We start from the raw sequence: 27,335 nt of genomic DNA, 5'->3' as shown, positions 1-27,335 counted from the left end.
ATGTTCTCTGTTGTGTGTCTCCTATATTTTCATTGCCATCGCCCATCATTCCTCTCTGTTCATTCTGATAGGCCACCTAGAACTACTTATCTTAGATATGACTTGTGCTTTTGTGCTTCCATGCCTGTGACCTTTGGTTCTCTTTTCTCATAAACACCTTTCCATTTCTTCTCTATCTAGTGAACTCCTATTCATCCTTCAAAACCCAGCTCTAATGGCACCTTCCCAAATTGACTCATCCAAGCAAAGTAACATACTGCTTTATCTCTCTCCTCAAAGTGTGAATTATACTCCTGAGACACAAGAGTGTGTTTGGTTAAGAGCATAGGCCCTGAAATCAGACTGTTGGGCTTAAAATATCAGCTCCTTTAATCACTACAAGCCCATTTTTGGCAAATAACTGAATCTCTTTGTGCCTTGCTTTCCTTACCTGTAAAATGGGAATGATACTTCATATGGTGATAGTTTGAATTACAAGAGATAGAAAGTTAGGATAGTACCTGATGCGGTATAAGTGCTCAGTAACTAGTAGCTTTGATTGTTGTTTCTCTGCTGCCTCTGATACATCTTTGAACCCTGATAGTGTGTTTCTCCTTTCTTCGCAATTCATCCTGCATCTCTAATACAGCATGTGCTAAGTGGATTATAATCACTAACTCGCATACAAACTCCAGGAGGGCAGAATTAGGAAATTTGGATAACTTCCGCTAGGTCATCCAGCTGGAAGCTGCAGCAGAGGGATTCACACTGACGTCTGCAGTGATTGAAAAGCCAGTGCCTTTAACTATTCTATGTCAGACCATGTTCCTGGGATCACTGTTTCTGAATATCTGGTAACAGCTGGAACTCAGGCTGGAGTGGTGGCATTACACCAGGATGTGCCACCAGGATGACCAAGACATGGTCCCTGCCCTGGGATTCCCAGCAAGTTCAGATCTTAGAATGACAGATAGACATGTGACAGGGCATTCAAACAGTATGAAGTATCATGTTTGAAGTCACACATGTTGTTACAGGAGCACAGAGGAGAGAGAAGTCACTAAAACCTTGGGGTAATGAGGCTTTACCAAGAGGTGGCATTGGAGGTGGGTCTCAAAGCATGACTTGCTGTGGACAAGAGGCATCCTGGGCGGAGGAATGGTATTAACAAAGGACAGGAGGGCTGAGCACACGCACAGCACTAGAACCAAGCTAGCCTGGCCCAAGGGACAGCCTGGAATGCCCTGTGAGTTTTGCCTCAGGGAGCTGTGTTGAGTTTTTGTTCTATTCTGTCGCTTCTGAGTTTACTAAGATCTGGTGGGAGGAAACATCTTATTCACTATGGTCGTGACCATGAAAATACCTGTGACAACTAATTTCTCCTTCCTTCCTGGTCATTGCAGAACAGTGTGGTGTAGTAGTTAAGAAAGTGCTCTAAAGGGCAGAGTTCAATTTCCAGCTCGTTGGCTGTGTGACCTCGGGCAGGTTCCTTAACCTCTCTGTGCCTTGGTTTCCTCATCTGTTCAATGAGAATGGTAATAACTAAAATCCTCAGAACAGGGCCTGCCACATGATGAGGGCTTTGGAAGTATTTGATGTCATTATTAGGAAGCCAGTTCAGACTAGGGTCTCAGCACATCCTGTCTGTGTGTCGTGTTCCCGGACCCCCTCTGCTTCTCAGGGGTGAAACGCGTGATGAGTACCAGAGCCTGGAAACCAGATTGACTCACATGAGCCTCTTGTCTCTGCCACAGCGGACGATGCGTGCGGCGGGACCCTGCGGGGCCAGAGCGGCATCATCTCCAGCCCACACTTCCCCGCGGAGTACCACAACAACGCCGACTGCACCTGGACCATCCTGGCCGAGCTGGGGGACACCATCGCGCTGGTGTTTATTGACTTCCAGCTGGAGGACGGTTACGACTTTCTGGAAGTCACGGGGACCGAAGGCTCCTCCCTCTGGTAAGCACACTGTGTTCCCACCCGTCTCCTGCAACTGTGGCTCAGTTGTACCGTGCCTGGAACTGCAGCCAGAAGTCCCTTCGGCACTTCCCAGGCCCACTGTTGGAGAGTTTTCCTCTCATTGTGATGAGAAATCACTGCGTAGTCCTAGAGCTGGGGACATTTTTACAGCGATTTTGGTGTCTGATTTGCAACATGTCCCTGCTGAAGAATCTCAGGATGAACCTTGGTCGAGTAACTTGCACTGAGATTAACTAAGTTCTGGAGTTCCGGGTGTGGCTCAGTGGTAACGAACCCAACTAGTATCCATGAAGATGCAGGTTTGATCCCTGGCCTCACCCAGTGGGTTAAAGGATCTGGTGCTGCCCTGAGTTATGGTGTAGGTGGCAGATGCGGCTCAGATCCAGTGTTTCTGTGGCTGTGGTGTAGGCTGGTGGCTACAGCTCCGATTTGACCCCTAGCTGGGAACCGCCATATGCCATGGGTGTGGCCCTAAAGAGAAAAAAAAATGCATATTGTATCTCAATAAAACTGTTTAAGTAAATAAAATGCATTAGTTTTAAAAGAAAAGATTAACAATGTCCTGGTCTCAGGATGTGGACAGGCTCTCAGAGAAATGATCTGAGTTATCGTTCCATTTCCGGAAGAATATTCATAGCACCCAACAAGGGGAATAGAAGCTTGAGTGGCAGTTGCTTTTCCCCACCCAGGGCTCTGAGACGGGAAAGGCATTACATCTCATTCTCTGCAGGAAGTTTAACCTTTTCCCCATCCTCATCTGCCTCTACCACAAAGCATGGCCCTTGGCGAGGGGCGCTCTGCTGCCGTGGAGACTCCCGGTGCTGACAGGTTTGGGAGGAGAGGATGATGAGGGCTTCGTGGCCTTAGCTGCTTGTGGTCTCTAGACTGGGACCCATGGGACCCAGGCAGGCTGAGGTTGGCTTAGGGAGCGTCCTGTTTGGGTGACAAGCCTCCAGAGAGGTGGTGTGGCATTCAGAACGTACTCTCATAGTCCTGTGGCTCTGTTATCAGGACGAGGGCACCAGGGGGGACCCTGCGTTAGCACATCGGTTGGGAGCCAGTAGAAGGATACGCTCAGGTGTGCGTCTTTGCAGCCTGCATTGCTGCACGGGGCTGGGAAAGGCAGGGCTTGGTGCTGCCTGAGACTGAGGGCCTCGGAGGGGGTCACCTGGGGCTCGGAGTGAAGCAGAAAGTGGTAGCTGCAACAGTTAGGGATGGACAGTGCCTTGGGAAGACAGACACGGCGGTCATCGGCCTGAGGAGGCCGGTGGGGAAGGGGAGGGAGGGAGGGAGGGGAAGAAAACAGGGGTCCGCTGATATTGAAAACCCCTTTTGTAGCAGATTTCATGCCGTGTGACAGAAAGGCCAGTCGAGTAAGACATGGCCCTTTGAGGGTGAGGAAATCAGACAGACCCGCTGTAGGAGCCAGGTGTGACTATGAGAGAGGATAAAATGGGGACAGACTCCTCCCACATGTGGACTCTGAGCTTTGGGGACCAGGACACACAAATTTCCTGGTGGAGTGGAAGGTGAGCCTGCCTGGGAGTCAGAAGACCTTGGTGTCATAAGCTTATTGCCTGAACTTGGCCAAGTCAGGTCATTTACTTCCTGGATGGGGTGTTGAGAGAAGCGTCAGTGCGCTGAGGATGTAGATTGCCCAGTGGAGGGTGGTGTCCTGCAAACCCGTCCAGGGCAGCGGCTGGACATTCGGTACTTAGAGGTGGGCTGAAAGTCTAGATGACTCTTCACTGAACTGCACTCCCCGAGACCTGCCCAACCTGGAGACCTTCTGTCCCCCCGCCCCTTTTTGTAAAAGACCTATTTTTCTGATCATCAGTGTAATACATTACGTGAGAAATGATACAGAAAACATGGAAGATATTAAAATGTATAGAGAAATGAACAACAGGTATTAACATTTTGATGTATTCCCTTTTGGTCTTTTTGCTTTGCCTAGATGGAGCTAAGTGGCCATGAATATATATGTATATATATTAATATTACAAAATTAGGATCTTAATATATATCTGAAGTTATATATTTTTAACTTATCACCATATCATGGACATTTTTCCTATATCATTATAGATGCTTCCAAAATACGACAGGTGTGATAATAGTATTTACTTAGTAAATGATCAGTATTTATTGAGCATTTATTATCAATATGTGGCAGGCTGGCTCTAAGCTCTTAGAGCTATAATTTCTTCTTACTTTCTATGAAGTCGGTAGCATAGTATTCCCCTTAACAGATGAGGAAAATGAGACCCAGAGAGGTTACGTCACTTGCTTGAAGTCACACAGCTGGTAAGGAGCAGAGGTGGGATTCCACTCCAGGTTAGTTGGACATGAAAGCCCATCTTCTCAGCCAGGTCTGTACACCATGTCATGCTGCGTTAGGAAAGGACTCTCACAGTTATGTGGCTTTCCCTTGTAAGCCTTGACACAATTGACTCAATCAAATCTTTTGATAGATTTTTTTTCCCCAAGTTTTCACTTCTCTAAACAGTTCCCAAGATGAATATCCTTGCCACTTCCCTCTCTTTCAGCCCCAAGGCCTCTTCGACTCCCTTGTTTATCCATGGGCCAAATGGGCTCCCACCGCTTCTACCCCCAGGTGGGAATCTACACGGTTGTCCAAACTTTTGGAGTGAAACAAATCTGCAAGAGTATTCCTTTTCCTATTAAGTCCCTCAGTGGGGAAGGAATTAAGCTGAGGAAATCGTTAAGAGAGTCATTCAGAACTCTTTGCTATAAGATTAAATTATAATTATTTACAGGGTTGGTGCCACCACTGCCAGGCAGGATGCATTTGTTGTTCTAATTTATACCTGCGTGGCAATTATGCATAAACAAACTTGGAGGCTCGGGACATGTGGGCAGAGAGCCTACTCCCTCCCGGCGCCTCTCCTTTATGAATCCCTGGATTCCTATGAAAATGTGATGCTCCTGGTTTATGAGAACCCAGCTTTTATCGGCATACGGTACGATTTTAGGATGTTCTCTTGCGTTCTGTGCCAAGCATACAATGACAGCAGATCTTCTTAGAAAAGGCACATTTGAACAACCAGGCATCCCTCACCTGCTGAGAAAACAGAAACACCTTTGAGAGAAAAAAAATCCACTCTCCCCCTTATCAGGTAGCAGATTGCTGCTGCTGATTCAGTATGCGGGGGAGGTGGCGTGGACTGTCCGTGGCTCCGTTTCCACTCTTATCCTCCCCCAAGTGGGATATAGATGGGAGAGTTTAGGAGTTCCTGCCATGGTGCAGTGGGTTAAGAATCTGACTGTAGCTGCTCGGGTCAGGTTTTATCCCCGGCCCAATGCAGTGGGTTAAGGATGCAGCGTTGCTACAACTGCAGTGTAGGTTGCAGCCACAGCTCAGATTCCATCCCTGTTGAAGGAACTTCCTATGCCATGGGTGTGGCCATAAAAAAAAATGAGAGACTTTAAATCAGGGGTTCCCATGGTTTGGATTTCACTGACTAGTAACATTTCCAAACAATTGGGGAAACACAGGGTTGATAATTTTTTTATTTTGCCAAGGATATCAGAGGAAAAAACCTGCCAATGCCTCAGAACATTATTTCATAAAACAAAGGCTAATTCAAAGCCAAAACTGTGGCAGGATGTGATCAATTGCACTGACATAATGAAAGACCGGGTTGGGGCGGGGCACACAATAGCAGCCTGCATTCCTAACTATAAAGTCCCGTGATATGTAACTGTCAATCAGTGGGCTGCTGCTGCTTCTGGTTTAGCTTGTCCATGACTGGCCTGTGGGAATCCCACAGTACAAGTTTTGAGCAGGAAAATGCTGTTACTATGGTGAGCACCGAACCCTGTAACTCTGACAGGCTGAGAGGGTCCCAAGTAGGTTAGACTGACTCTCCATAATGTTAATTGCCTTTTATGTATGTGCCATTGACCGTGAGCAAAAGCTAGGTGTGAACTGACTGAGAGTTGCAGTAGATTTGGTGTCACTTCCCCACCATACACACACACACACACACACACACACACACACACGCACGCACGCACGCACGCACGCACACAGCCACATCCCCCTGACACACACCCCTCCAAATTGCCGCCATACACACATCACCAAGTCAACCTCCCTTACACCTACATACTTGGCTGAACTCAATTTAGGGGACAGATTTTCTCTCACTGATCCTTCTCAGGGGTGGGTGGTGGTCTTTGCTCTGCTCTGACCCAGTCTGTTGGCCATGACCTTCGAGGAGCCTCCTCCCTCCCGCCTCCAATTCTGGGCAAATACTCACCATTGCTCTAGTTCCTCATGACTCTCTAGGACTGGGAGATGCAGAGGGCTCTCTTAAAACACAGAGTTCTGGGTCCCTGGAGAGAATCAGGATCGTGTTATCGAAATGAGGAGAAATAACTACCAGCCTGTTACAGACCCAGCCTCTCCATTTTGGAGAAAATCCCTGAATTAATGTCCACCCAGAGTCTCTCCCCTCCTCCCTCTGCCTCATGCTCACCTCTCTCCACTGGAGTCTCACCAGGCACATCCTCTGGGCTATGAGAGAGCCAGGCATCCTCTCCAAGGTCAGGGGAGAGGGCTGCGCACTACCTCCAGGATGAGGCATTGAGCCTGCATCTTGGCATCTAACTGGGAGGGAGCAAGTTTGGGAGTCAGACGGACGTGGATTCAAAACCCAGATCCACCTCTTAATAGTTGTGTAATCTTGGGACATTTACTAATCTCTCTGAACCTCAGTTTCCACATCTGAAAAATGGGCTTCATTATACCGACTCACAAAGCATGTTGAGAGGGGTAAGCATGTAAACTGCTGCCTGGCTTAGGAATAATCATCCTAGGATGGGGACCAGAGCCAGAGGCTCCCTCCTTGAAGGGAAGAGGGGAAGACAAGGCACCTGTAGCAACTCGGAGCCTCATCGGCCCCCTTCTTGGTGATCCCACTGAAGCTGTCTCCGAGCCTGCCATCCCAGTGACACGTCATCAGGCGGAAGTGCACAGCCTAGTCCCCCTGCCTTGATCCCGCTCCCAGGGGAATTGCCTGGAAACCAATTGAGACAGATTGGCAGGGAGCCCTGGGGTCAGACTGGAGGATGCCCTTTCAAAGGTCAGGAAGTGGGGGTGGTTTTACCATCTTCCCAGGCTACGTTGTGAGCCATTGTGGCCAACAGCCCCTCATCTCTGCCTGGACCCAGCTTCAGGCTGGGCACTTAGCTGCTCCTTAGAAAGGCAGTAGATGCAGCTCCTTCAGTTACAGTGGCTGCTTTGCGCAGGGCTAGGAGCAGGGAGACACCCCTAGGAGCCGGGCACAGCCCCTGCCCTAAGGGCCCTGAAGTGCTGGGGTGAAGGGGCAGAGAGGGTGGATAAGACCCCCAGGAGAGCACCATACAGGACAGAGAGGGGAGGGCCATCTCTCCCTGTCCCTGATGAGGATGCAGAGTTAGTCGGGCCTTCCTTTCTCCTTCTCTCCTTCTGCCTCCCCCCACCCCCATGGCAACTGCTTCCTATAACACTGAAGCCACCCTTTTCCTAGGGGGCAGGAGAAGTGCCAGCCACCCGGCTGTGTCTGGGGGATGTGTATGGTCGAGGGAATTCAAAGATCCTTCCCACCTGTGGGATTTCTGTGCGGACCCGGGACTGCTCTCCGTCTCTTCTGTGGGTCAGTCTCTGCTGTGATTCCCAGGCTCTCTTCCTTACCTCTTTCAACACACTTTGATTTTCTTTCTTTATTTGTTTCACTCTGATCTTTTGGGATCTACTTCCCCTTTTCTATGCACCCTCAAGCCAAGCCCGCATAGACCCCTAGGGACAAACTTGCCTCCACCAAACATTTAAAGTGGGCAAAGGAAGGAGATGGTGCAGCAGGGCTTCAGAGGAAGATGCTGTCCTAGGGCGGGAGACCAGGGCCTCAAGGTGGGGCCTGCGTTTGAGATGGGTGGGTACCCTTTTGATCCCTGCCATCTACCTCTGAGCCTCGGTGGCCTGTTCCACCTGGACAAGAATGGAAGAAAGTCAGCTCCACTGTCTGGAGTTCCCACATCCTGCCCCCATAGCCGCCCAAGAGACTTCAGCTCTTTTATAAAGAGATTTTCCCTGGAAAGCAGGTTCAACCTACTCTCCAGACTCAACTTTGAGGCGTTTTCTTTACTATGTTCCCCTTCATCTGCTTGCCTTTGGTTTTTGTTATAAATAGGGATATGAAAACTCCCATCTGTTTTATAGACATACAGTTTGAAAATTTTGCTAGCAATACTCTTTCTCCTCCTGAAAGACCATATTTTAATGATTAAGCCTTTTACACATGGAATTTGAGCCAACTAGACCATTTGATCTCAGCAACTTTTAACTAGATATTTCATTCAGGAGTCATTAGATTCAGATATAATTAGAATGAGAACAGCATGCTAATGGGGATTTGCTAATAATAACTATTCACTTATTTATTCACATATACTTTATTAAACCATTGGTTTAGAGTATTGTCGGTCTTTGTTATTTTTCCCCTATTTATTTTCAGTAATCATTTATTGAGAGTATTCTATGAACTAGATTTTCTGAGATGTGAGGGAGACAAAAACACAGTCCCATTCCCAAGGAGTTATTTATTTACTCCACAACTGTTTATATAATAGCCTTGTACTGTGCAGGACCCTGGAGCTCACAGTCAGGGTCAAGAGGCAGAATGTAATTAAGTATTTTACACTCTCTGTGTTAGGTACTTTTCTAAGAAGTATACAGAAGTTCCTATAGTGGCTACAAAAGGAAAAGTAGTAACTAGGATTCTTTTGGTTCAAGAAATAGAAAGCTACTTCCAGCTGATTCAAGCTAAAACGGAAATGTGTTGTCTTCTGTAACTGAAATGTGCAGGGGCGGGCTTCAGGTACTGCTGGATCAAGGCAGCACATAGTGCCATCCAGTCTGTTTCTCTCCTTCCCATAGCTTTGATCTCCTGTGTGTTGGCTTCACTGTCAGGCAAGCTTTCTCCACGAGGTAGCAGAGGTGACCCCCATCAGCTTCCTCCTTCCTACTGGTTTAGCAATCCTAGCAGAAAGTTTGCATCTTTCCTTCTGGTTCCCACAAAAACCCTCAGATGATCCTTGATTGGACCCGACTGAATCATGTGCTCAACCCTCAACATCATTGTGTCCAGAGGATGTTCTTATAGGTCAGGCCCGGATCACATGACTATTTGCCCAAACCTCTGACCAGTGGAAGAAGAAGTGCCAGGTCACTGGGAAGATAAAAACAAAAGATGTCCTCCGAAACAGTTGTCAGTCTTCCTGTCATTAATGGAGGGGCTGTTGGGAAGACTCAGATAAATGAGTCTCAGAGGGGATGGCTTTTCAGTTGAACCAAGGGGCGAGTAAAAGTTTGCCATAGGTGTGGAGCAGGAAAGAGCCCTGGTGTGTTTGGAGCATTGCAAGTGGGGTGCAGGGTACAAGGGAGCAAGGGCAGGTTATGAGGCCTGAAACAAGTGCAGGAAGAGCGGGGGTCATGAAGACCCTTGTCCCCATGTTCGTGAGCTGGGCGAGGATTCCATAGACTATGGAAAACTCTTGAAGTGTTTGAAGCAGAGCAGTAGCATAATCACCCTGAATCATAACTGGGTTCAACTGGAAGCTTCAGAAACCAGCTATAAAACTTTGTGAGCACTCAGGTAAGAGCTTCTGTAGCCTTGAACTATGGCAGTTATAAACGGATGGAGCAGAGGGGGTAACATCAGAAAACATCTCAGATACAGAATTGGTGGGGGTGGGGGGGCTTCATTGGGAAGGAGGAATGAAGGCGAGGGAGGAAGCTGGGGTGATTCCCAAGTTTCTGTCTAGATGACTGTGGCAGGGTCATTACCAAACAGAGGAACTGGGTGGAAGGAGAAGGGCTAGGGTGGAGCGAGGGATGGTGATGCTCGCTGGCCTCTCTGACACAGAGTGGGCACAGGGAAGGACATTGAGGCCCCAGCAAGGAAGGAGATGAGCCTGGATACAGCGACACAGGGGACCTTGGTTATTGAGCCACAGTCTTTGGGATAAGATTTGTCAAGATGGTCACGGGAGGTCCATAGCTATGGCTGAAAAGTTTAGTGTTTAAGTAAATACTCTGGCAGGGCCTTGAGAAGTCCTCTTCGGAATCAGCACCAGCGTCATCTCCATCAGCAGTGCCTCCTTCCACATCACCGTCAGGCTTCCCACCTCCTCCTGTACTGCCAGTGTCTTCCGTCCTCACTCATCCATTCAAACAAACTACTTAGGCCCTTCTGTTATCTGACATTGAGCTTGGCACTGGGAATACAATGGCAGGGGAGACAGATAATGCCCATCTTTGTGGGACTTCTGGTCTCCTAGGGGGATAAGGACATTAATAAAAGAATCACAGGAGTTCTCATTGTGGCTCAGTGGTTAACAAATCTGACTAGGAACCATGAGGTTGCAGGTTCGATCCCTGGCTTCACTCAGTGGGTTAAGGATCCGGCGTTGCTGTGAGCTGTGATGTAGGTGGCAGACGTGGCTTGGATCTGGAGTGGCTGTGGCTCTGATATAGGCTCCGATTGGACCCCTAGCCTGGGAACCTCCACATGCCGCAAGTGCGGGCCTAGAAAAGACAGAAAGACCAAAAAAAAAAGAATCACAAAATAAATGTAATATATACTTTTGAGGAACGCCATGAAGACAATGCCTAGGATGGGGAATAATAGCAGTGGAGACCTTATTATTAAGATAAAAGGGTCAGGAGGAGCCTCTCTGAGGCGGTAGGATCTAACTATTGAGAAGGAGCCACCACCCTGGGAGGAACATGGGGATCTGCATTTCAGGCAGAAGGAATTGCACATATAAAGGCCCATCATCACAATGTCTTACTTTCCCTTGGACTTCTTATAGGGAAGTAATATAGGCTATGCCTGTCCTCTGGGGTTTCAGCCTGTTTGAATGTCAGGGGCAAGGCAGGGTCAAGGTCTTAGGCAGCTGAGATGGTACATGACTGAGGCCTCCGAACCCGGTGGCAGCTGGAGCTGGTAAGGGGATGAGCCTCTTCCAGCCGAGACTCAGAACCTCCTGGCTTCCTGTGGGTCTGTGCCACCCTTGCCTCCCTCTCCTTCCCCGCCACATCACAAAACTTTAAACCAGCCCAAGAAGCCGTTCTCTTCTGATGGAGCCCATGAAATTGCATCTGTTGTAGCCATCAGGAGCCAGGCCATAAATAAGCAGCCCTTTAAAATCTCATCTCCTGTATCTCTCGGAGTTGGAAGGCACATCACCAGCTCCACAGCCAAGCAGCAGGAAAGGATTAGTGCCCTGGCGGGCTGCTGGCAGAACACGCCTGGGGAGCCGGAGAGTGAGGCTGGGGCTCCCGCACACGCCGCCGTGGAGTCGCGACGTGACTTCCTTGTTTGCATCGGTGAGACCTTGTTCTCAGAAAGAGCACATAGCCACAGCTGGAAGGGGCAGGAAGTGAGCTGGGGTGGCCTGCTGTCGGCACAGCGGCTCCACTAGAGCAGGCAATTTGGCCAAGTTCTGCATGTGGGAAGCCGAGGTCGGGCAGCTGGCCCGCCCCCCGTGGATTTGACTGCACGGTTGTGCTAAGTATGGGGTCTGTGTGGCAGCCCGAGCCAGGACCATGAAGGGCACCAGACAAGACGCTCTTCTCGACCTCTCTCGAGGAGTTGCCAGATGCCTGGTGGTCCCACGAAGACAGATGGAAGGAGCTGTTCTGGGCCCTTCCAGAGGCCCCTCGTTCTGGCACAGTCTGCCTTCCAGGATGATGTCAGTTTGTTCAGAACATTCAAGGCCCCAGTCCTGGTCTCCGTCTCCACACTTGGCCACGAACGTTTGTTTGGCTCCTTCTTGGCATCACCTCTCCCACGTTTCATGCCAGTCTTGCCCACTCCTTGCTCTTACAGCCTCTTCTGGCTGCCTAAGACTCACTGTGTCCCCAGCTCTAACCCTGAGCTTATACGTCTTTTAATTCCAGCTCCTCCTCATCCAGGGGCTGGTGTGTGATACCTACAGGCTCACCAGGGAAGCCAGATTCGCACTGAAAACTAGCATTTCATGCTCTGATGAAATGGCTAATGATTATTCTTGAACTCAACAGATTTCATCCATTTGAGAAGGGAGAGGGTGGGCTTGGTTTGAACACAACGGGGAGGCTCCAGGAAACCACAGCATCTCTGGGAACTTCCCACCCAAATTCTTGGAAAAGGGGTCCACAGTAAGTCCTCACCTACTTCCCCATGCCTTCTACCCTTAGACTTACCCCAAAACCATTTACGCTTAGATCCTCCCAGAGAGTTACCCCACTCCCCCAACCCTGCCATTGCCAAAGCCAAGTCCAAAAGGTCGTTTTTAGGTCTCATCTTACTGGACGCTTCTGCATGCCTTTGCATTGTTGGCTGTTTCTCCATTTGGAACTTTTCTTTCTTTTCTTCCCTTTCTCAAGCTACTCTCTCTGATCCTTCTTGACCTCTCTGACCCTTTCTTCTTGGTTTCCTTTGTCCCCAAGATTCTGCTCTTGTCTCACTGCTCCGCCCATCCCACACCTTCTTCCTGGGTACGCTCACGTGCTCCTGTGGCTTCAGATCAGCCACCTGCTTGTTGCTAACCCTCACACCTGGCTCTCTGGCCTGGCCTCCCCACTGAGCAGCAGCCTGTGGAGGCGGCCACCTGTTGGACAGCTCCACCTTGATGTCCCACCAGTATCTCCAATTCAGCGTGTCCCACCTTCACTCATAACTGATGAGTAAAAGGGTCAGAGTTTGTTTCCTTCCTTCGTTTATGGCCCCACCCTCTACAGAGTCATCCAGAACTCTGGGAATCATCCTCGTCTAATCCCTCTCTCTCACCCGCCACATTCAATTAATTGCTAAGTTCTCCCAATGTACCTCCTGTAGCATATCGTTCCCTCTTTACTACCACTCCCCCAGTTCAGCCCATCCTCTTTTCTTCTTTGTGGGTTGTAATAGCCTCCTTGCTGATCGCTCAGCTTCTCAGCACTCTCCAATTCATCCTCCCCACTGCTACCAGAATGGTTTAATTAAAATGCAGCTCTGACATGCTAAGCCTCAGGCAAAAGCTTTCAATCATCTTCCATTGTCTTACAGAATAAGATTCCAGACCTTCGTAGGGCACCCCAGACCCTTCTCCCTCCAGCCCTTGCCTATCACCCCGGCCTCATCTGCTGCCACGTCCTTCTTTAGAGTTCATTAACCCTAACGCTCAGCAGTAAAACACCACAAAGGTTTATTTCTCGCTCATGTCACATGTTTGTCATGGGTCAGTGGAAGTGGCTCTGAGCCACACAGTCGTGCCGGTGAGTATCCAGGCTCAAGGATCTTGTAGCTGCACCATCTGGAATATGTGGCCTCCTCCAATGCCATGGCAGAGAGGGACAGTGGAGAATCTAGGGTGGGCTTTCCGCCTGCCCTAGCCCAGATCTGATAAACATTACTCCCAAGTCACATTTCATTGGCCAGAAATAGTCACACGGTCCAGTGTAGCCATAGGTGGGGCTGGAAACACGATAGCATGAAATGGTTAATGAGTCAATATCTCCTCTGCACCTCAAATTTCAATAGACAAATGCCCTGGCTCCTGTCAAAGAATAGCGGCCCCTCTCATTATGCTCTAGACTTCGTCTTCCCCAAAGACTTCCCTGCTAAATTCATGTCCTTTTTCTTGCATCTATCTTTTTTCCCCCCCTCTTAAACAGTGTTAACAGCATTGAGGCATGTTCTAATATCTACCATCCAAAATCGAAAGAAAACCAACACACTCCAAACTCCCCCCATCCTTCAGCCTCATTCAGCTGAGCGCCAACTGCAGAGACAGGTCCCTTTCTCAGTATCTGCCTCGAAAACTGCTGCTAAAACTGACTTTGGTAAGATGGCCAGTGACCTGTGTTATTTCTCCATCTTCCTCTGACTTGGCTTCTTGGCAACATCCGACACCAGCCATCTGTCCTTCTTGAACTAGTTCCTTTTCTTGGCTGATTTAAACCACATAGCTAGCTGCCTATGGCCGCTCCTTCTCAGTCTTTTTTTTTTTTTTTTGCTCTCTCTGCCACTGTCCCACCTCTGTCAGCCCTTTGCATGCAGACTGCCCAGGGGGTCCTGGGACCCTCCTCTTCTCCACGGACCCTCTTTCCCAGGTAACCTCCGCATATCACATGTTGGCTTTTAATAGCATCTCTATGCCGATGGCTCTCAATTTAAATGTCCAGCCCTGAGTGGCCTTTGGGGCTCCAGATATATGAACAGGAATCTCAGAATTTTAGCAGGATCTCAAAATGAACACTTCAAAGCAGACTTTCTTTTTTTTAATGTGGTGAAATAAACATAACATAAAATTGGGTCATTTTGATCAGGTTTAAGGGTACAATTCAGGGTCAATTCACCTTGTTGTACAACCCAGCACCACTGTCCATCTCTCAAATTTTTTTCGCCTTTCCAAATGGAACCTCTGTACCCGTTAAACAACTCCCCGTCCCCGCCCATCCTCTGGTAACCACCACTCTCCTTTCTACCTCTGTGACCCTGACTATGCTGGGTGCCTCAAATAAGTGGAATCATACAATATTTGTCCTTTCTCTGTTAGAATGTTTTCAAGATTCACCATATACTAGCACATATTGGAATTCCCTTTTAAGGCTGAATAACATCCCTTGGTCTGTTTATAGCACATTTTGTTTATTCATTCATCTGTCCGTGAACATAGGAGTCCCCTCCTCCCCCTCATCTGTTCTCTCCCAGCCTCCTCCACCTCTGTCTGCTCCCCAGAGGAAGATGCTTTGCCCGTTTCTGTGCCACCAGCAACTGCCCACTCAAGGGCCTGTTCTTCCAGCTTCCGACCCTCCTATAGTCCACTCTCCATACAGCAACTGGAGCCACTGGTGTGTACACATCACATCATGCCTCGCCCCTTTAAGGCCTGCCAACATCTTCCCATTACACTTAGAATAAAATCCTACAGCAAGACTCCACACTCGAAATTCCTGTTGTGGCTCAGCGGTAACAAACCCAACTAGTATCCACGAGGACGCGGGTTCAATCCCTGGCCTCACTCAGTGGGTTCAGGATCCAGCATTGAGCTGTGGTGTAGGTCACAGACACAGTTCAGATCCTGAGTTGCTGTAATTGTGGTGTAGGCCAGCAGTTGCAGCTCCAAATTCGACCCCCATCCTGGGAACTTCCATATGTTGCACATGTGGCCCTAAAAAACAAACAAACAAAAATTTAAAAAAACCTCTACACTATGGGGTCACCGCCTACCTCTTTGATCTCCACCCACCCATGCCCACTCACAGTGTGGGAAACACAGGATACAGGCCCCAGAGGGCTGAAGTGCACATCAAAGGAAATGATTTCAGTGAGCCCAGACCCTTGCATTTTCCATACAGAGGAAGATGCTAAATTCCCTCACTTTAGATATCTAGTTTTCTATTATTAACAGTCACCTTTTGTTCCTACTACCTGCCCTTTGTTGCAAAAACTCCTCTATATCCTAGCTCCCCCCCCCCCCCCCCCCGGCCGCCTCCTCGGAGCAGTTTGCTCAGGGTCACTTGGGATGCTGCCTCCCAGGCTTAAGTCCTCATTTTGCCCCCAGATAAAATTTAACTCCCGGCTTTTAGGTTGTGCATCTTTTAAGCCGACCGGGCTAAAGCAGATTCCCTCTTAGGGCCCCTGCCCTGGCTGTTCCCAGGGCTTAAGACCCTTTTCCTTCAAAGTTACAACCAAACCAAACAAAAAGACCTGGCTGTTTTGAAAGGCAGATTTCAATTTAAATACCCCCTCCTTAAAAATACTTTCCTTGTCCATGCAACCTAAAGCAACCCCCCACTCTCTATCACAGCATCTTGTTTTATTTTAGGCATTTGTCATCCCTGATATTTTCCGGTTTTCTTAGTCTTTTTTTTTTTTTTTGTTCCCTCCTTTCCTCCACCACTGCCTGCAGAACCCCAAAAAGCTGCAAAGGGCAGGGCTTAGCACTTAGTAGGTGTCCAAGATGAGTTTGTTGGGAGAAGAAACTTGCTTCTGCCTCACGAGTAACAATGTCCTGGGGCTAATTGCAAAGGTTAACGATGAGCCTCTCCACCAAGTATTTTAAGTAATAACCTTCCTGGGGGACATTTGCAAATTAGCCCTGACTCTTACTGATTACTCATCCTAAACTCAGTCTGATTAATAATTAATCAGCAAACTGCTTGGCCAGAGCAGGCTGATCAGTGCTAGAAAGGATCTTAAATTATGCAAGTCACTTGGCCAATCTTAAAAAAAATACAAAGCTCAGCAGTCGGCAGAACTGGAGAGGTCTGATTGCAACTTGAGGCAAGGTTTCTCAGTTGTTGTTTTTTCTTTTTGTCTTTTTTTTTTTCCCTTTTGACTAAGAAATCAATTAGGCTCAAACTTGCCACCTCAGAGAGAGAGAGAGAGAGAGAAAGACTGTGTAGCACGGAAATAGAAACGTGTTAATATCACTTTCTTTTTTGTTTCCTCCCTTCAAAAGAGTTTTGATCTGGGAGACAGAGGTTAAAATTAGCTGGTTTGTTAAGCAAATGCCTGTCTGGCCCCTGATGTCAGTTTCTGCAGCCATGTCAGTTTCAGTGCCCACCCTGACATTCCTCTGAGCAGCAGTGGCACTGAGCCTGGCAGGAAGGAGGTGAGAGGTTTGATGAGCGTTGCTCCCTCCGCCTGCCCCAGGGTTAGGGCAGAATCAATTTACTGGCAACCTGTCCCACCAGGAGTCCTTCTAATGCTCTTTACCTCCGACCTCCAACCCCCAGGGAGACAGGAAAAAGGCAATCAGGGTGATGAACAGGCTTCCACTGCAGGAGTGAACTCAGTGACCTCCCGGGACCCCTTTTAATCCTCAGTCTGCAGCCTCCATCCCCAAGACTGGTCCTGCAGGTGGCTTCATCTCTCTTCTCCAGATTCCTCTTGCTGGTCCCTGGCGACATGGCTGAGAGGGAGAGTCAGGGAAAGCAGAGGGCTGGGTTGACATCGACCCAGGGCCAGAGGAAAGCCAGAGAGAGGATTTTGTACAGTTCATGGAGCCCCGGTGCCCATTAGAGCCAACACCCAAACTTTTTAACGCCGCCCCCATGAGATTCCCCGTGTGCACAGAAGTAGGGAGCCAAGGGGGCGAGGGGGGCTTTGGGGAAGGAGATTAAGAAGGACATCAAAGAGTGAAGTAGGAAATGGGCTTTTCAGGAGTGATTATCTTCTCCAGAAATAAAGGGACATCTCTCTGTCACCTTGGGATGGGCAAGGCGGGGGGGTGGGGGGAGTGGGAAGAGGTGGCCAGACACAGAAACTTCCAGGAGCCCCAGAGCTCCTGATCTCTCTCAGTTACAGCCCCGATTTTAGTGATACTCCCTAGAACACAGATGTGTGTTTCTTTCTCAAATGGTGATGCACTAACTCCCTGCTCAGGAGACTTTCCTGGAAGGCAGCTGGGAATGCAGATTCCTAGGTCCTATTTCAAATCGCTAATTCCAAAATTTCTGAGACTTGAGGCCCAATTCAGTATTTCTGACTGTTGTCTCAGGTGTTCTGAAGTAGATGAAATTTGGAGAGCCACCCTGGGCCTAAACAGAACTCTCGCCAAGGCAGTAAGAGGGAGGGAGTGGATTTGGGCCCATTAAGAAATGCTCCATCTTCTTAGGAACGGGTCCATTATTGAATTTCTTGGCATGAAAAATCCTAGGTTATATTTGACTTACAGGTTTTGTTATGGCTTATGCACAAGGTTGGGCAAGCACATCTATTTCCTGAAACAAAGCACACTGACTCCTAGCAGACTTTATGAATTTATTTAGCAAGTGTTTTTGCCTGCCTGCTCTGTGCCTGTTTCTGGGATAAGCCCTGTGATTGCATTGCTGAACTAGAAAAATCTTAGCCCTCTGGCTTTCAAGTTTCCCCTCCCCTCCTTCTCTCCCTGGTGGAGGCCCACACGAAGGCCATCTCCTTTCGGATACCATGAGATGGGGCAGCACCTCTGCCTTCCCTTCCCTCCCCTCCCCCACCCACCCTGGCACCAGCCCCTCAGCTTCTCTAGCATTGTCCTCCTCCCAGCATGACCTCTTGAAGAGCATGAACTTGTCCCAGCATCCCTGAGCCCTCAGTGCTCAGCCAGGTTCCTGGCAACAGGCAGGCATCAAGGTTTGCTGACTATTGGTTGAATAAATAGAGCCAATGACATCTTGCAGGCTCAGTTCCCTCCTTGCAGCCCTATCTCACCATTGCCAGAAAGGCAGGTAGCACTTCATCCCACCCGGCCTGGCCGAAGAGCCCTTTGGCCATGGGATGGTTATCGAATACATAAGCAGGCAAGTGTCTCTTGATTGTCTCTATGAGCCAGTTGGTTCCTGTGCTGAACATCACATATGCTGTCTCCTTGACTCTCCGTCAGCATCTCCAAGTTGGGTATCACTTCTTGCAGAAGAAGTCATTGAGCCTTAGAGTCTCAGCATCCTCCCCGCCGCCGCCACTCTCCTCCCCATCTGGGTTCTCGCCATTCCATTCCCTCTGCACACCCTAGGCCAGCACTCGGGGATCAGTCCCTGCCCTTAGAGCAGGCTCTGGTGCTCTCTCCTTGGCCTCTTCAAGAATCTAATTATCCGCCTCCCTCTTGCCTTAATATCCCTCCAAGGGTGTAATGATCTCGAAGAGCTACAGGGTGTCAGGCACTGTACCAAGGGTGTCACATGCATTATCTCATTCAATCCCCACAACTTCTCGTAAGGAATGTACCATTATCCCTGTTTTTCAGGTGGAAAAATTGAGTTCCAAGTGGTTAGGACATCTGCCAAAATCATACAGTTAGTAAGCATCTGATCTAGGCATTGGATACCTGCCTCTACCCAGTTGCCCCGCCACCCCCGCTAAATTCTAAATTCTGGTCTACCCCTGCCTCTCTTCCACCTTTTGAGCTCCAATTCATTTTCTGTCCTGACCCCATCGTTCATGTGGCTTCTTGGTTCTTTCTTCTTGAGTCACAGGTCCTCCCTGTCCTCCCCTCATGGGCCTGTAGAGCACCCATCCTGAGTCCCAGACAACGGAGAGCAGCCCCCGCCCGCTGTGCCCTGTCCACGCCTCCAGGTGGCATCTCCCACCCAGTTCTCTTCATGTCCCAGGACAGTCTGAGTTGCAGCAGGTCCTTGGGTCTTGAGCTAAGCTTCCAGTTTTGCCTAAAGTTATCCTGGAGTCCTGCTGTGTCCCTCTGACAGGCCACTGAGACTTAGGCTGCTTCCCGTGTAAGGGGTTGCCATAATGTGACTTCCGTCCGATGCGTCTCCCTTCTCGCAGTCTCCCCTCCTGCATCCTGCACTGCCAGCTCCACGGAGGAGACCGGAAACCTCCACGGTGGATGCTTGTGGAGGTGCGCCCACAGAAGCTTTGTCCAAGGGGCATCTGGGCTGCTAACTCCCATGCTGGGTCCCCGTAGGTTTGATCCTCCCACTTGGGTGCCTGCAGCCCTTCCCCATGAGGCCACAGCTCCAGGGGTCCATGGCCTACGGGGGCAGGTGGCAAGGGCTTGGCCCGCTCTATCTCCAGCCCTGGTCGCTGAGTCCAGGTCTGCAGAGCTTGTCGAAAGAGCACCACATATCAGGTGCTCCCCTTCGGCATCCTGGGAAAGATCCCCCGGACTCCCTGCTCACCCCTCAACCTCAAGGATGGCAGAGTTAAGCAAGAGAAAGGGCACAGATTTAGGAGTCCATGTTGAGTTCAAATGCTGCCAATTAACCGTGTAACCTCAGTTAACTTTCCCTCTCAGGGCCTTGGGTAGAGTTACAAGAAACATTTGGCAAGACTCTGAATGGACCTGACTTCCCAGCTTGTGTCCTTCCTCTGACCTTGCGTCGCTGAAGCACCTGGAAAGGCCTCCCTCCCTCTCCCCCCCAGCCTGCCCCTGCACCCTGCCCCCACCCCCACCGCAGCCCTGAAGCCTCCCAGCCGGTGCTCCTTGCAGACAGCTGCATACCCTCCCAACTCCCAGGTGCTATGGGTCTCGGACTCTGCAGCTGATTGGTCCAGGTGGCAGCTGCAGGCTGGCCCCCAGCGGGGGACCGCAGCAGGAGTTGTCATGACCCTCCGGGCCCCAGCAGCTCTGAGGTCCCAGGGCCATGTGGCAGCACCCTCAAGGGCACGAGGAGAAGGACAAGCATGGACAATATGGCTTTGACTCTCCCTCTGAGCCTGGCGCTCGGCTTTCTGAACTTCAGCTGCCCCAGTTTTACAAGGCAGGTGGCGAGCACCCCCCCACCCCCCCGCCCCGCCCCCGCCCCGGTCTGCTAGAAACATGCACAGAGACTTCCTAATTTTTCATGCACAAACACAGCACCACAGATTCCCCTCCAGCCAGATCCACCCCCTACGGTGACTCTTCTGGAACGGGGAGGGTGTGAAGAAACAGGTAGACTAGTACTCTTGGTAGAGCAGCACCTACGGGCCAGGCATCTGCCCTCATTCCTTCCTTTGCCTCTTCAAGTAACTGTGAGAAACAGACCGAGCAAGGTCACATCCCCAAGGTCACAGACCTGGAAGTTGCAGGCTGAAGCCAGGGCCCTTGGCTTTCTAGCCTCTTGGTCTCTGTGCCCCTCTGGATTGGGGTGGGATTTCCAGCTGGGGAAAGACTTGGGTGTCCTGGAAGGGTGCCCCAGTCTACAGCCTCTGCTCCTGCTCCCTTCCCTTGGTGCAGCTCTTGTCCTTTGAGCTGCGCTTGGTAGGGGCTTTGGGCTGGCTTCCAGCGCATCTCGGCCTCCCGGGCCACCTGCCGCCAGCTCCCTAGCCGATGCCTGGTGAGCACAGGACAGACTGCCGGCAGCCTTCCCCTGCAGGAGAGCCCTGTCACTGCAGACAAATGGCCCGTGTCATTCAGCCGCATCCTCCCCATTGCTGGTCTGTGGCCTGAGTTGTCCAGATAACCCTTCTCATTTAGTGTTGTCTTCACGGATGCCACAAAGATCCCCGGGCAATGACATCCCAGCCGTTGCCCCAACCAAGAAGAGAAGCAGGCAGGCCTGCTTCCTGACTTCTGTTTGCTGCCAGTTCGGCTCTCACAGTTATTAGAATCTGTCAGACGCCATCAAGTGACGTTTTTTTCACGTTAAGGCAAGTGTCCCTTAGGCGGCACTGAGCAGAGGTGGCGTCCTGGAGGCTAACAAGGCCTCCATCCTTCCACCAGCGATCTCCTTCACAACTGCCCATCTTCTCCCAATCCTTGCCCAGCAGTGCCCTCCTAAGCTCCCCCAAATCCCTCCAATCCCTCTGTTTGTAATTCCCCTCCCCCAACCCCTCCCCCCACCCCGGGTGCCTCTGCAAGTAATTACTTTCACTGGGAAGTTGACAAGTCTCTGGCGACTCCTAGCCCGGCTGGGAAAGACTCATTATTCTGTATCTGGAAATAACCAGGCCCATCAGCCCAGGGCCGAGATAACACCAGTGTAAAAGTTCTCTATTCAGGGGAATTAATTAGGATTCCTTATTAAAGATCCAATTAGGCAAAAGGGCATTTTTATCTGTGATAGTCAGCTGCTCCTGTTTTTCTAAAGCCATAACTCCAAATTTTAGGGGGAAAAAAATGGGAGAGAACCAGGGACTGTGTTTTCTGCTAAAACAATTCACTCTTTCAGTGTCAGTTATGTCTTCATCAGGATGTGAAAATAGATTTTCTCATTCAATTTACAATGCTTTATCTCTTCAGAGTCCGGGAATGACTCCACTATGTCCCTTTAGCTCCAGATGGGTATTTGGGGAGTGGGACATTTGGTTAGGATGACTGCAAGGGAAAGAGCCTTTTTTAGCCACCAGACTCATGGGCTGTGACCTTGGGCCCGGTCCTTCACGTATCCGAGCTTCAGTTTCCTCCTTTCTAAATCCATCTCTCGGGGCCAGGGAGAGGATCAGGACTAAACTGATGCATTATAATGAAGGGACTAAGAACTGGCTCTTCACTGGGAAGACCTTACATCACCACGTACAAGCCAGGAGTCCTTGGACCAGTTCATCTCTCTGAGCTTCGGTTGGCTCATCTGCCCAATGTGAGGGAAATCCCTCCTGCAGGGCCACGGGAGGATTAAATGAGAACAGGTGAAAGCACCCTGCCTGGGGAGCCTGTTTGTCACACTGGAATCAACCCCCTTTGCATTTGGTTCAGAGAAGCCCAGGGAGGACCCCTGGGGAAAGCTGTTCCTGCTTCCCACCCCCACCCTGAGAGAATGGAGCTCATTTTGTCCCAGGTGGGGCCTGGCTGTTGAGTTCCCTGGGTGGTTCTAAAGCTGGGACTGAGACTCCGTGGCTCCCAAAGGGAGCCGTTCAGACAGGGGAGGGGTCTCCTTGACCTCAGTGGTCTTCCCGCTTTACTGCCCGCCTGGGACCCAGTGCCCAAAGTCCACCTGACCGTATGACCAGAACACGCTCAGTGGAAACCGCACAGATTTTTTTCATTTGCATCATTGAAGAGAGCAGCTCGGTTATCCCAGGGAAGAGAAGAGTAGGAGGGAGGCTTTCTGAGGCTTCCAGAAAGTTCTATAAAAAGAATGCTGGAGTTCCTGTCGTGGCTCAGTGGTTAATGAGTCCGACTAGGAACCATGAGGTTGTGGGTTTGATCCCTGGCCTCGCTCGGTGGATTAAGGATCTGGCCTTGCTGTGAGCTGTGGTGTAGGTCGCAGACGCAGCTCGGGTCCCGAGTTGCTGTGGCTCTGGTGTAGGCCAGCAGCTTTAGCTCCCTAGCCTGGGAACCTCCATATGCCTCCGGTGCAGCCCTAGAAAAAGTCAAAAAGACAAATTAAAAGAAAAAAAAGAATGCTGTTGCCTGCCTGTTGCTTCATTCCAAAGAGCAGGACTGTTGAGTTCCATCCAGCATAACTCCCCAAGCACCTGCCAGAGCCCGGGTGGAATCCAGGCTCTCCACATCTGATCCAGCCCTGTTTCCAGCATCTTTGGTAATTCCAGGCTCCCTACCCCTGGACCAGCTGTTGCCAGGCTTCATGGGAGAGAATCCCAGCAGCGCCCTCTTCTGCACGATCTGCATCCGCTCAAACCCCGTCTCACACCGTGTTCCTCTCCCTCCACCTGCCCTGACTCCCCCATTGCTTGTGCCCCCGTGCCTCAGTTTACCCTGTGGGGGAGGCTCTTTATCTTCTGGGTCCTACTCTCGCATTGCCTTAGTATTTTTAAATTTGCTTTAATTTAATTTTGTCTTTTTAGGGCTGCACCTGTGGCATATGAAGGTTCCCAGGCTAGGGGTCCACTTGGAGCTGCAGCTGCCGGTCTGCACCACAGCCACAGCCACATGGGATCTGAGTCACGTCTTCCACCTACACCACAGCTCACAGCAATGCTGGACCCTTAACCCACTGAGCAAGGCCAGGGATTGAACGCACATCCTCATGGATCCCAGTCAGGTTTGTTACTGCTTAGCCACAAGGGGAACTCCCGTCCTAAGCATTCTTTGGATCCCAAGACCTTCTTTTAAAGTCCCTGCACCCTCTGACACCACTCCCTCCTCTGTTATGTCTATGACTGTACCTCCTCCTCTCTGTCTGCCATCCACTCCTGCAGCCACAGGGGCCTCCCTGCCGTTCCCTAGACAGAGGCATGCTCTTCCCACCTCAGGGCCTTTGCACATCCTGTCCCTTCCACCTGGAATGCTCTTCCTCCCACACAATGTTCACTTTTTTCAGGTGTCACCTCTAAGGTCACAGCCTCGCCGAGGACCTTTGTGACTACCTATTTAAAATTACACGTGCCCCTGCCCACTCTTTGGAGTATCTGATTTTTCCTCAGCTAGATCCCCACCCCTATAAGTGTGCCTAGCATATAAGAAGCTGGAATTTAGGGGTCCCGGCCCCTGTCTTTGGTGCCATTCCTGGAAGCTCTGACGCTTAATAGGCAGGTAAGGAAACTGAAGCTCAAGGAGGTGGCATCTGGCTTGTGCCCAGGTCACTGAGGGAGTTAGTGTCACAGGAGCGTCTGTGCCAGGTGATCTTAAAACAACTAAAGGGTCATCTGTGTCTGTCTAAGTGGTTTGCCCTGGTCCCCAGGGTCTGACCTCACTAGGTGATGCCCTCAAACTTCCCTGAAGCCTCCAGAAGGCGGCCCTGTTCAGGACACACATCAGGGAAACAAACTGCCCAATGCTGCAGAAGTGTGATGCTGAAAGAGAACACAGTCTGGGCTGAGAACCAAGAAATCCTCTCCCCCTTGGCACCCGGCTCCTGCTCTCCTATCCCCCTGCCAATTCCCCCATCAAATAATTCCTGATAATGAAGTTAGGATGATTCATTGGTTTTCTGATGAGCGTGAATTCATCATCAAAATCTACATATTTCAATCCCCTGATATGTGCTCTCAGATTCCTAACCTGATTAATATGTAAAGTGCTTTATCCTGTGACTTAACAAGAGAAAACTCAGCTTGGTTTTAGGGGCCCGCGTGGCTCCCAGCCTCTGGGGTTCTGGGGAGATGCTGCTGACTCCATGTTGGGAATGGTGCAGGTAGCTCACCGAGGTTGGGTCAAGGGGCCAGCAGGTACCACAGCAGAGAGGATGCTGGCTGCTCAGGGTCAGGCCCCGGGAGGCACGGCCCTGCAGCCTCAGACCTGCTGTCTCATCACCCAGAAAGCCCTGGTGGCCAAGTGCAACATTCACGACCCCACAGACACGTAGAGGCTGGGAATAGCCCACACCCCACATCTGGGAAACTGGATGAGACACAGCAGCCCCCTTCTGAGCCTTTCTGGAGGGACAGCCCATGTGCCCAGCCACCTTTCAGCCAAGGCCATCTAAGCCTGATCTCTGCCCCAAGTCCTCAGGCCTCTCCAGAGGGAAGGCTGGGGCTCGACAGGCAGCTTCAAGCCTCCTTTCCTCAGCCCCAGCCCCGGCCCCTGGAGCCGGCCCTGCCGAGGCTCATCTCTTGTCATATCTGAGACGCCTTCCGTTGAGGACCTGGCTCCCCAGCCTCTCGCCTTGCCCACCCTCCATCCCCGACCCTCCCCCACCAGATTCCACTGGGGGCTCAGACTCTACCAATTTTGTTCCACGCTTCCTTGGACTCAGACAGTTCCTCATAGCCCCAGGTAGAGACAGCCTGCCTCTCTCCGCCTCCCTCCTCCCTGACCCGCAAACCCACAGGCACCGCCACACCCCACGGGGTCTCCTGCCAGGCACTGTGGCCCCTAACTTCATGACAAGCTGCTTGGCTGCAGGGCTCTGGAGTCAGACACAGATCACACCTCAGCTCCAGGCTTCGGGCAAGGGATTTCACCTCTCTGAGCCTCCGTTTCCCTAGCTTTAAAATTGGGCTGTCAGCAATAATCATTTATACCGCTTAGGGCTGCTGGGAATTTTGTATTAGCATGAAGCAGCATGTCTGGCATGCAGATAACTCTCAGTAAAGTAGCTATTATTGTTATTCATTCTCAGAGCCAGACTGAGGTGGACTGGCACGCCCAATTTTCTGAAGTGGAAATGGAAGCTCAAAGATGCTGAGGTTGGGATGTGGCTGGGGGAGCTGGGTAGCACCTCTTCACAGAAGTACCCAGAGCCTTGGGGAAGAGAAGATTTGGTGAATTCCCATGCTGGCACAGTGGAAACGAATCCTACTGGGAACCAGGAGGATGTGGGTTCGATCCTTGGCCTTGCTCAGTGGGTTAAGGATCTGGCGTGGCTGTGGCGTAGGCTGGCAGTTGTAGCTCCAATTAGATCCCTAGCGTGGGAACCTCCATATGCCGTGGGTACAACCCTAAAAAGCAAAAAAAGAAAAAAAGAGGATTTGGGACCCTGCAGAAGATGGGAGTTCCCAGGAGGAGGTCTCCCTGCAGGATATAGGGACCCAGTCTGTGACTTGAGCATCCCGACAAGAGGGTGGTCCCAGCAGAGGACGGCTTCTGTGTCTGATGCTGGGATTTTTTTCCCCCTGGGACCAGGGTATTGACTTTGTTTGGGTTTTCCCAAGAGCAGACCTGTGACAGAGGTTCAAGGTCAAGTAGTTTAGTGGGAGGTGCAGGTGACACAAGCAGAGGAAGTGGCCATGATACGGGAAAGGGACAGTAGCTGATAAAGGGTATATGACCACACCAGGTGCCACAGTGGGGGCCTGGGACGTTATTCTGCATGAACACTCTGGGAAACCCGGACCTGCAGAACCCACATCTTAGAATTATCCTACCCACGGAAGAAGGGAGCTGGAGTGTTTATGCACCACTTCTAAAGTCAGGGAATGAGGGCTGCTCCTGGGGCTTTAGTAGTGCCTGGCCCTTCCAATCTGTTGTGCACATGGGCAAAGTGGCCTTCCATGGGGAAAAACAGCCTTGGGCACCGGGGTGTAAATGATGGCAGTTGGCAGTCGGCTGGCCCAGGATTATTGGCCAGACACTAATAGTACCTGCTATAGGTTTTAAGGTATCAAAGGGCAGTGTAGAGGCAAACTGAAAGGGGGGAAACATTTGGGGCTTAGGCAACTTTATGGTGGGAGCCAGCTCACTAGACATGACCTTGGGGAAGGAGCATCTTCCCTTAAGCCTTAAGGAGCCACGGAGACTTGGGCAAATCCACAGAAACCTGCAGAGGGGGAGTTCCTGTTGTGGCTCAGTGATAACAAACCTGACTGATAGCCATGAGGATTCGGGTTCAGTCCCTGGCCTCGCTCAGTGGGTTAAGGATCCAGTGTTGCTGTGGTGTAGGTTGCAGATGCAGCTTGGATCTCACATTGCTGTGGCTGTGGCATAGGCCAGCAGCTACAGCTCCTGTGGAACCCCTAACCAGTGAACTTCCATATGCAGTGGGAGGGGCTGTAAAAAAAGAAAGAAAAAGAAAGCTGCAGAGAGATGGTGGCTCTAATGAGCAGGTATCTCAGGACCCCGTTAGCTTGGTAGCCCCACTGCTGTGTCTCTAAACCCTGTCCCCACTGTCCTACAACAGCCAGGGAGACCTCCTAGGACAGAAGGGGTTGACCTGATATCAGGGTGTGTTTGGGTCTCCTGCCCTTCCAGCAGACTGCCACCAGCAAGGAAGAGGACCCTTTCAGGGACCAGTATCCGGCACCCCAAGGGTCCTGGAAAAAGGCTAGGCTTTCTGCTAGTTTGGCAAATAACCATGGAGATTTGGGATATCCGGGGTATGAAAGTTCTTTTGTCATAGAATCATAAGTTCTCTGGATTTAGGTCACATACACACACATACACATTTACACAGCCAATTATTCACTGGGATGCAAGAATCTGCTGTCAACATTCAAATATTTTTGGAAAGTTTTGCTTGTTCCTGGTGGTGCGCTGAGTGAGGTCGTGCTTATTCTGCAAGCTGGAGGCACCAGGGGTGAAGTCACATAGAGCTCATGCATAGTTGAGCAGGGACGCCCACATGGGGGCTTTATTTA

The 27,335-nt window shown here is 50.5% G+C and overlaps 1 protein-coding gene across 1 annotated transcript in view; it reads left to right on the top strand.

Annotated features, from left to right (window-relative positions):
- CSMD2 (CUB and Sushi multiple domains 2) overlaps nt 1-27,335 on the top strand; it is a 648,967-nt gene that overhangs the window by 233,266 nt on the left and 388,366 nt on the right. The window contains exon 5 of the mRNA XM_047793175.1: nt 1,734-1,941. Within this exon, the coding sequence (XP_047649131.1) occupies nt 1,734-1,941 (208 nt within the window). The remainder of the gene's footprint in view (nt 1-1,733; nt 1,942-27,335) is intronic.

Source organism: Phacochoerus africanus, chromosome 8, assembly GCF_016906955.1.
Source record: "Phacochoerus africanus isolate WHEZ1 chromosome 8, ROS_Pafr_v1, whole genome shotgun sequence".
Classification (NCBI taxonomy): Eukaryota; Metazoa; Chordata; class Mammalia; order Artiodactyla; family Suidae; genus Phacochoerus; species Phacochoerus africanus.
The sequence above is the reverse complement of the archived record's forward strand: the minus strand, read 5'-3'. Positions and strand labels throughout refer to the sequence as shown.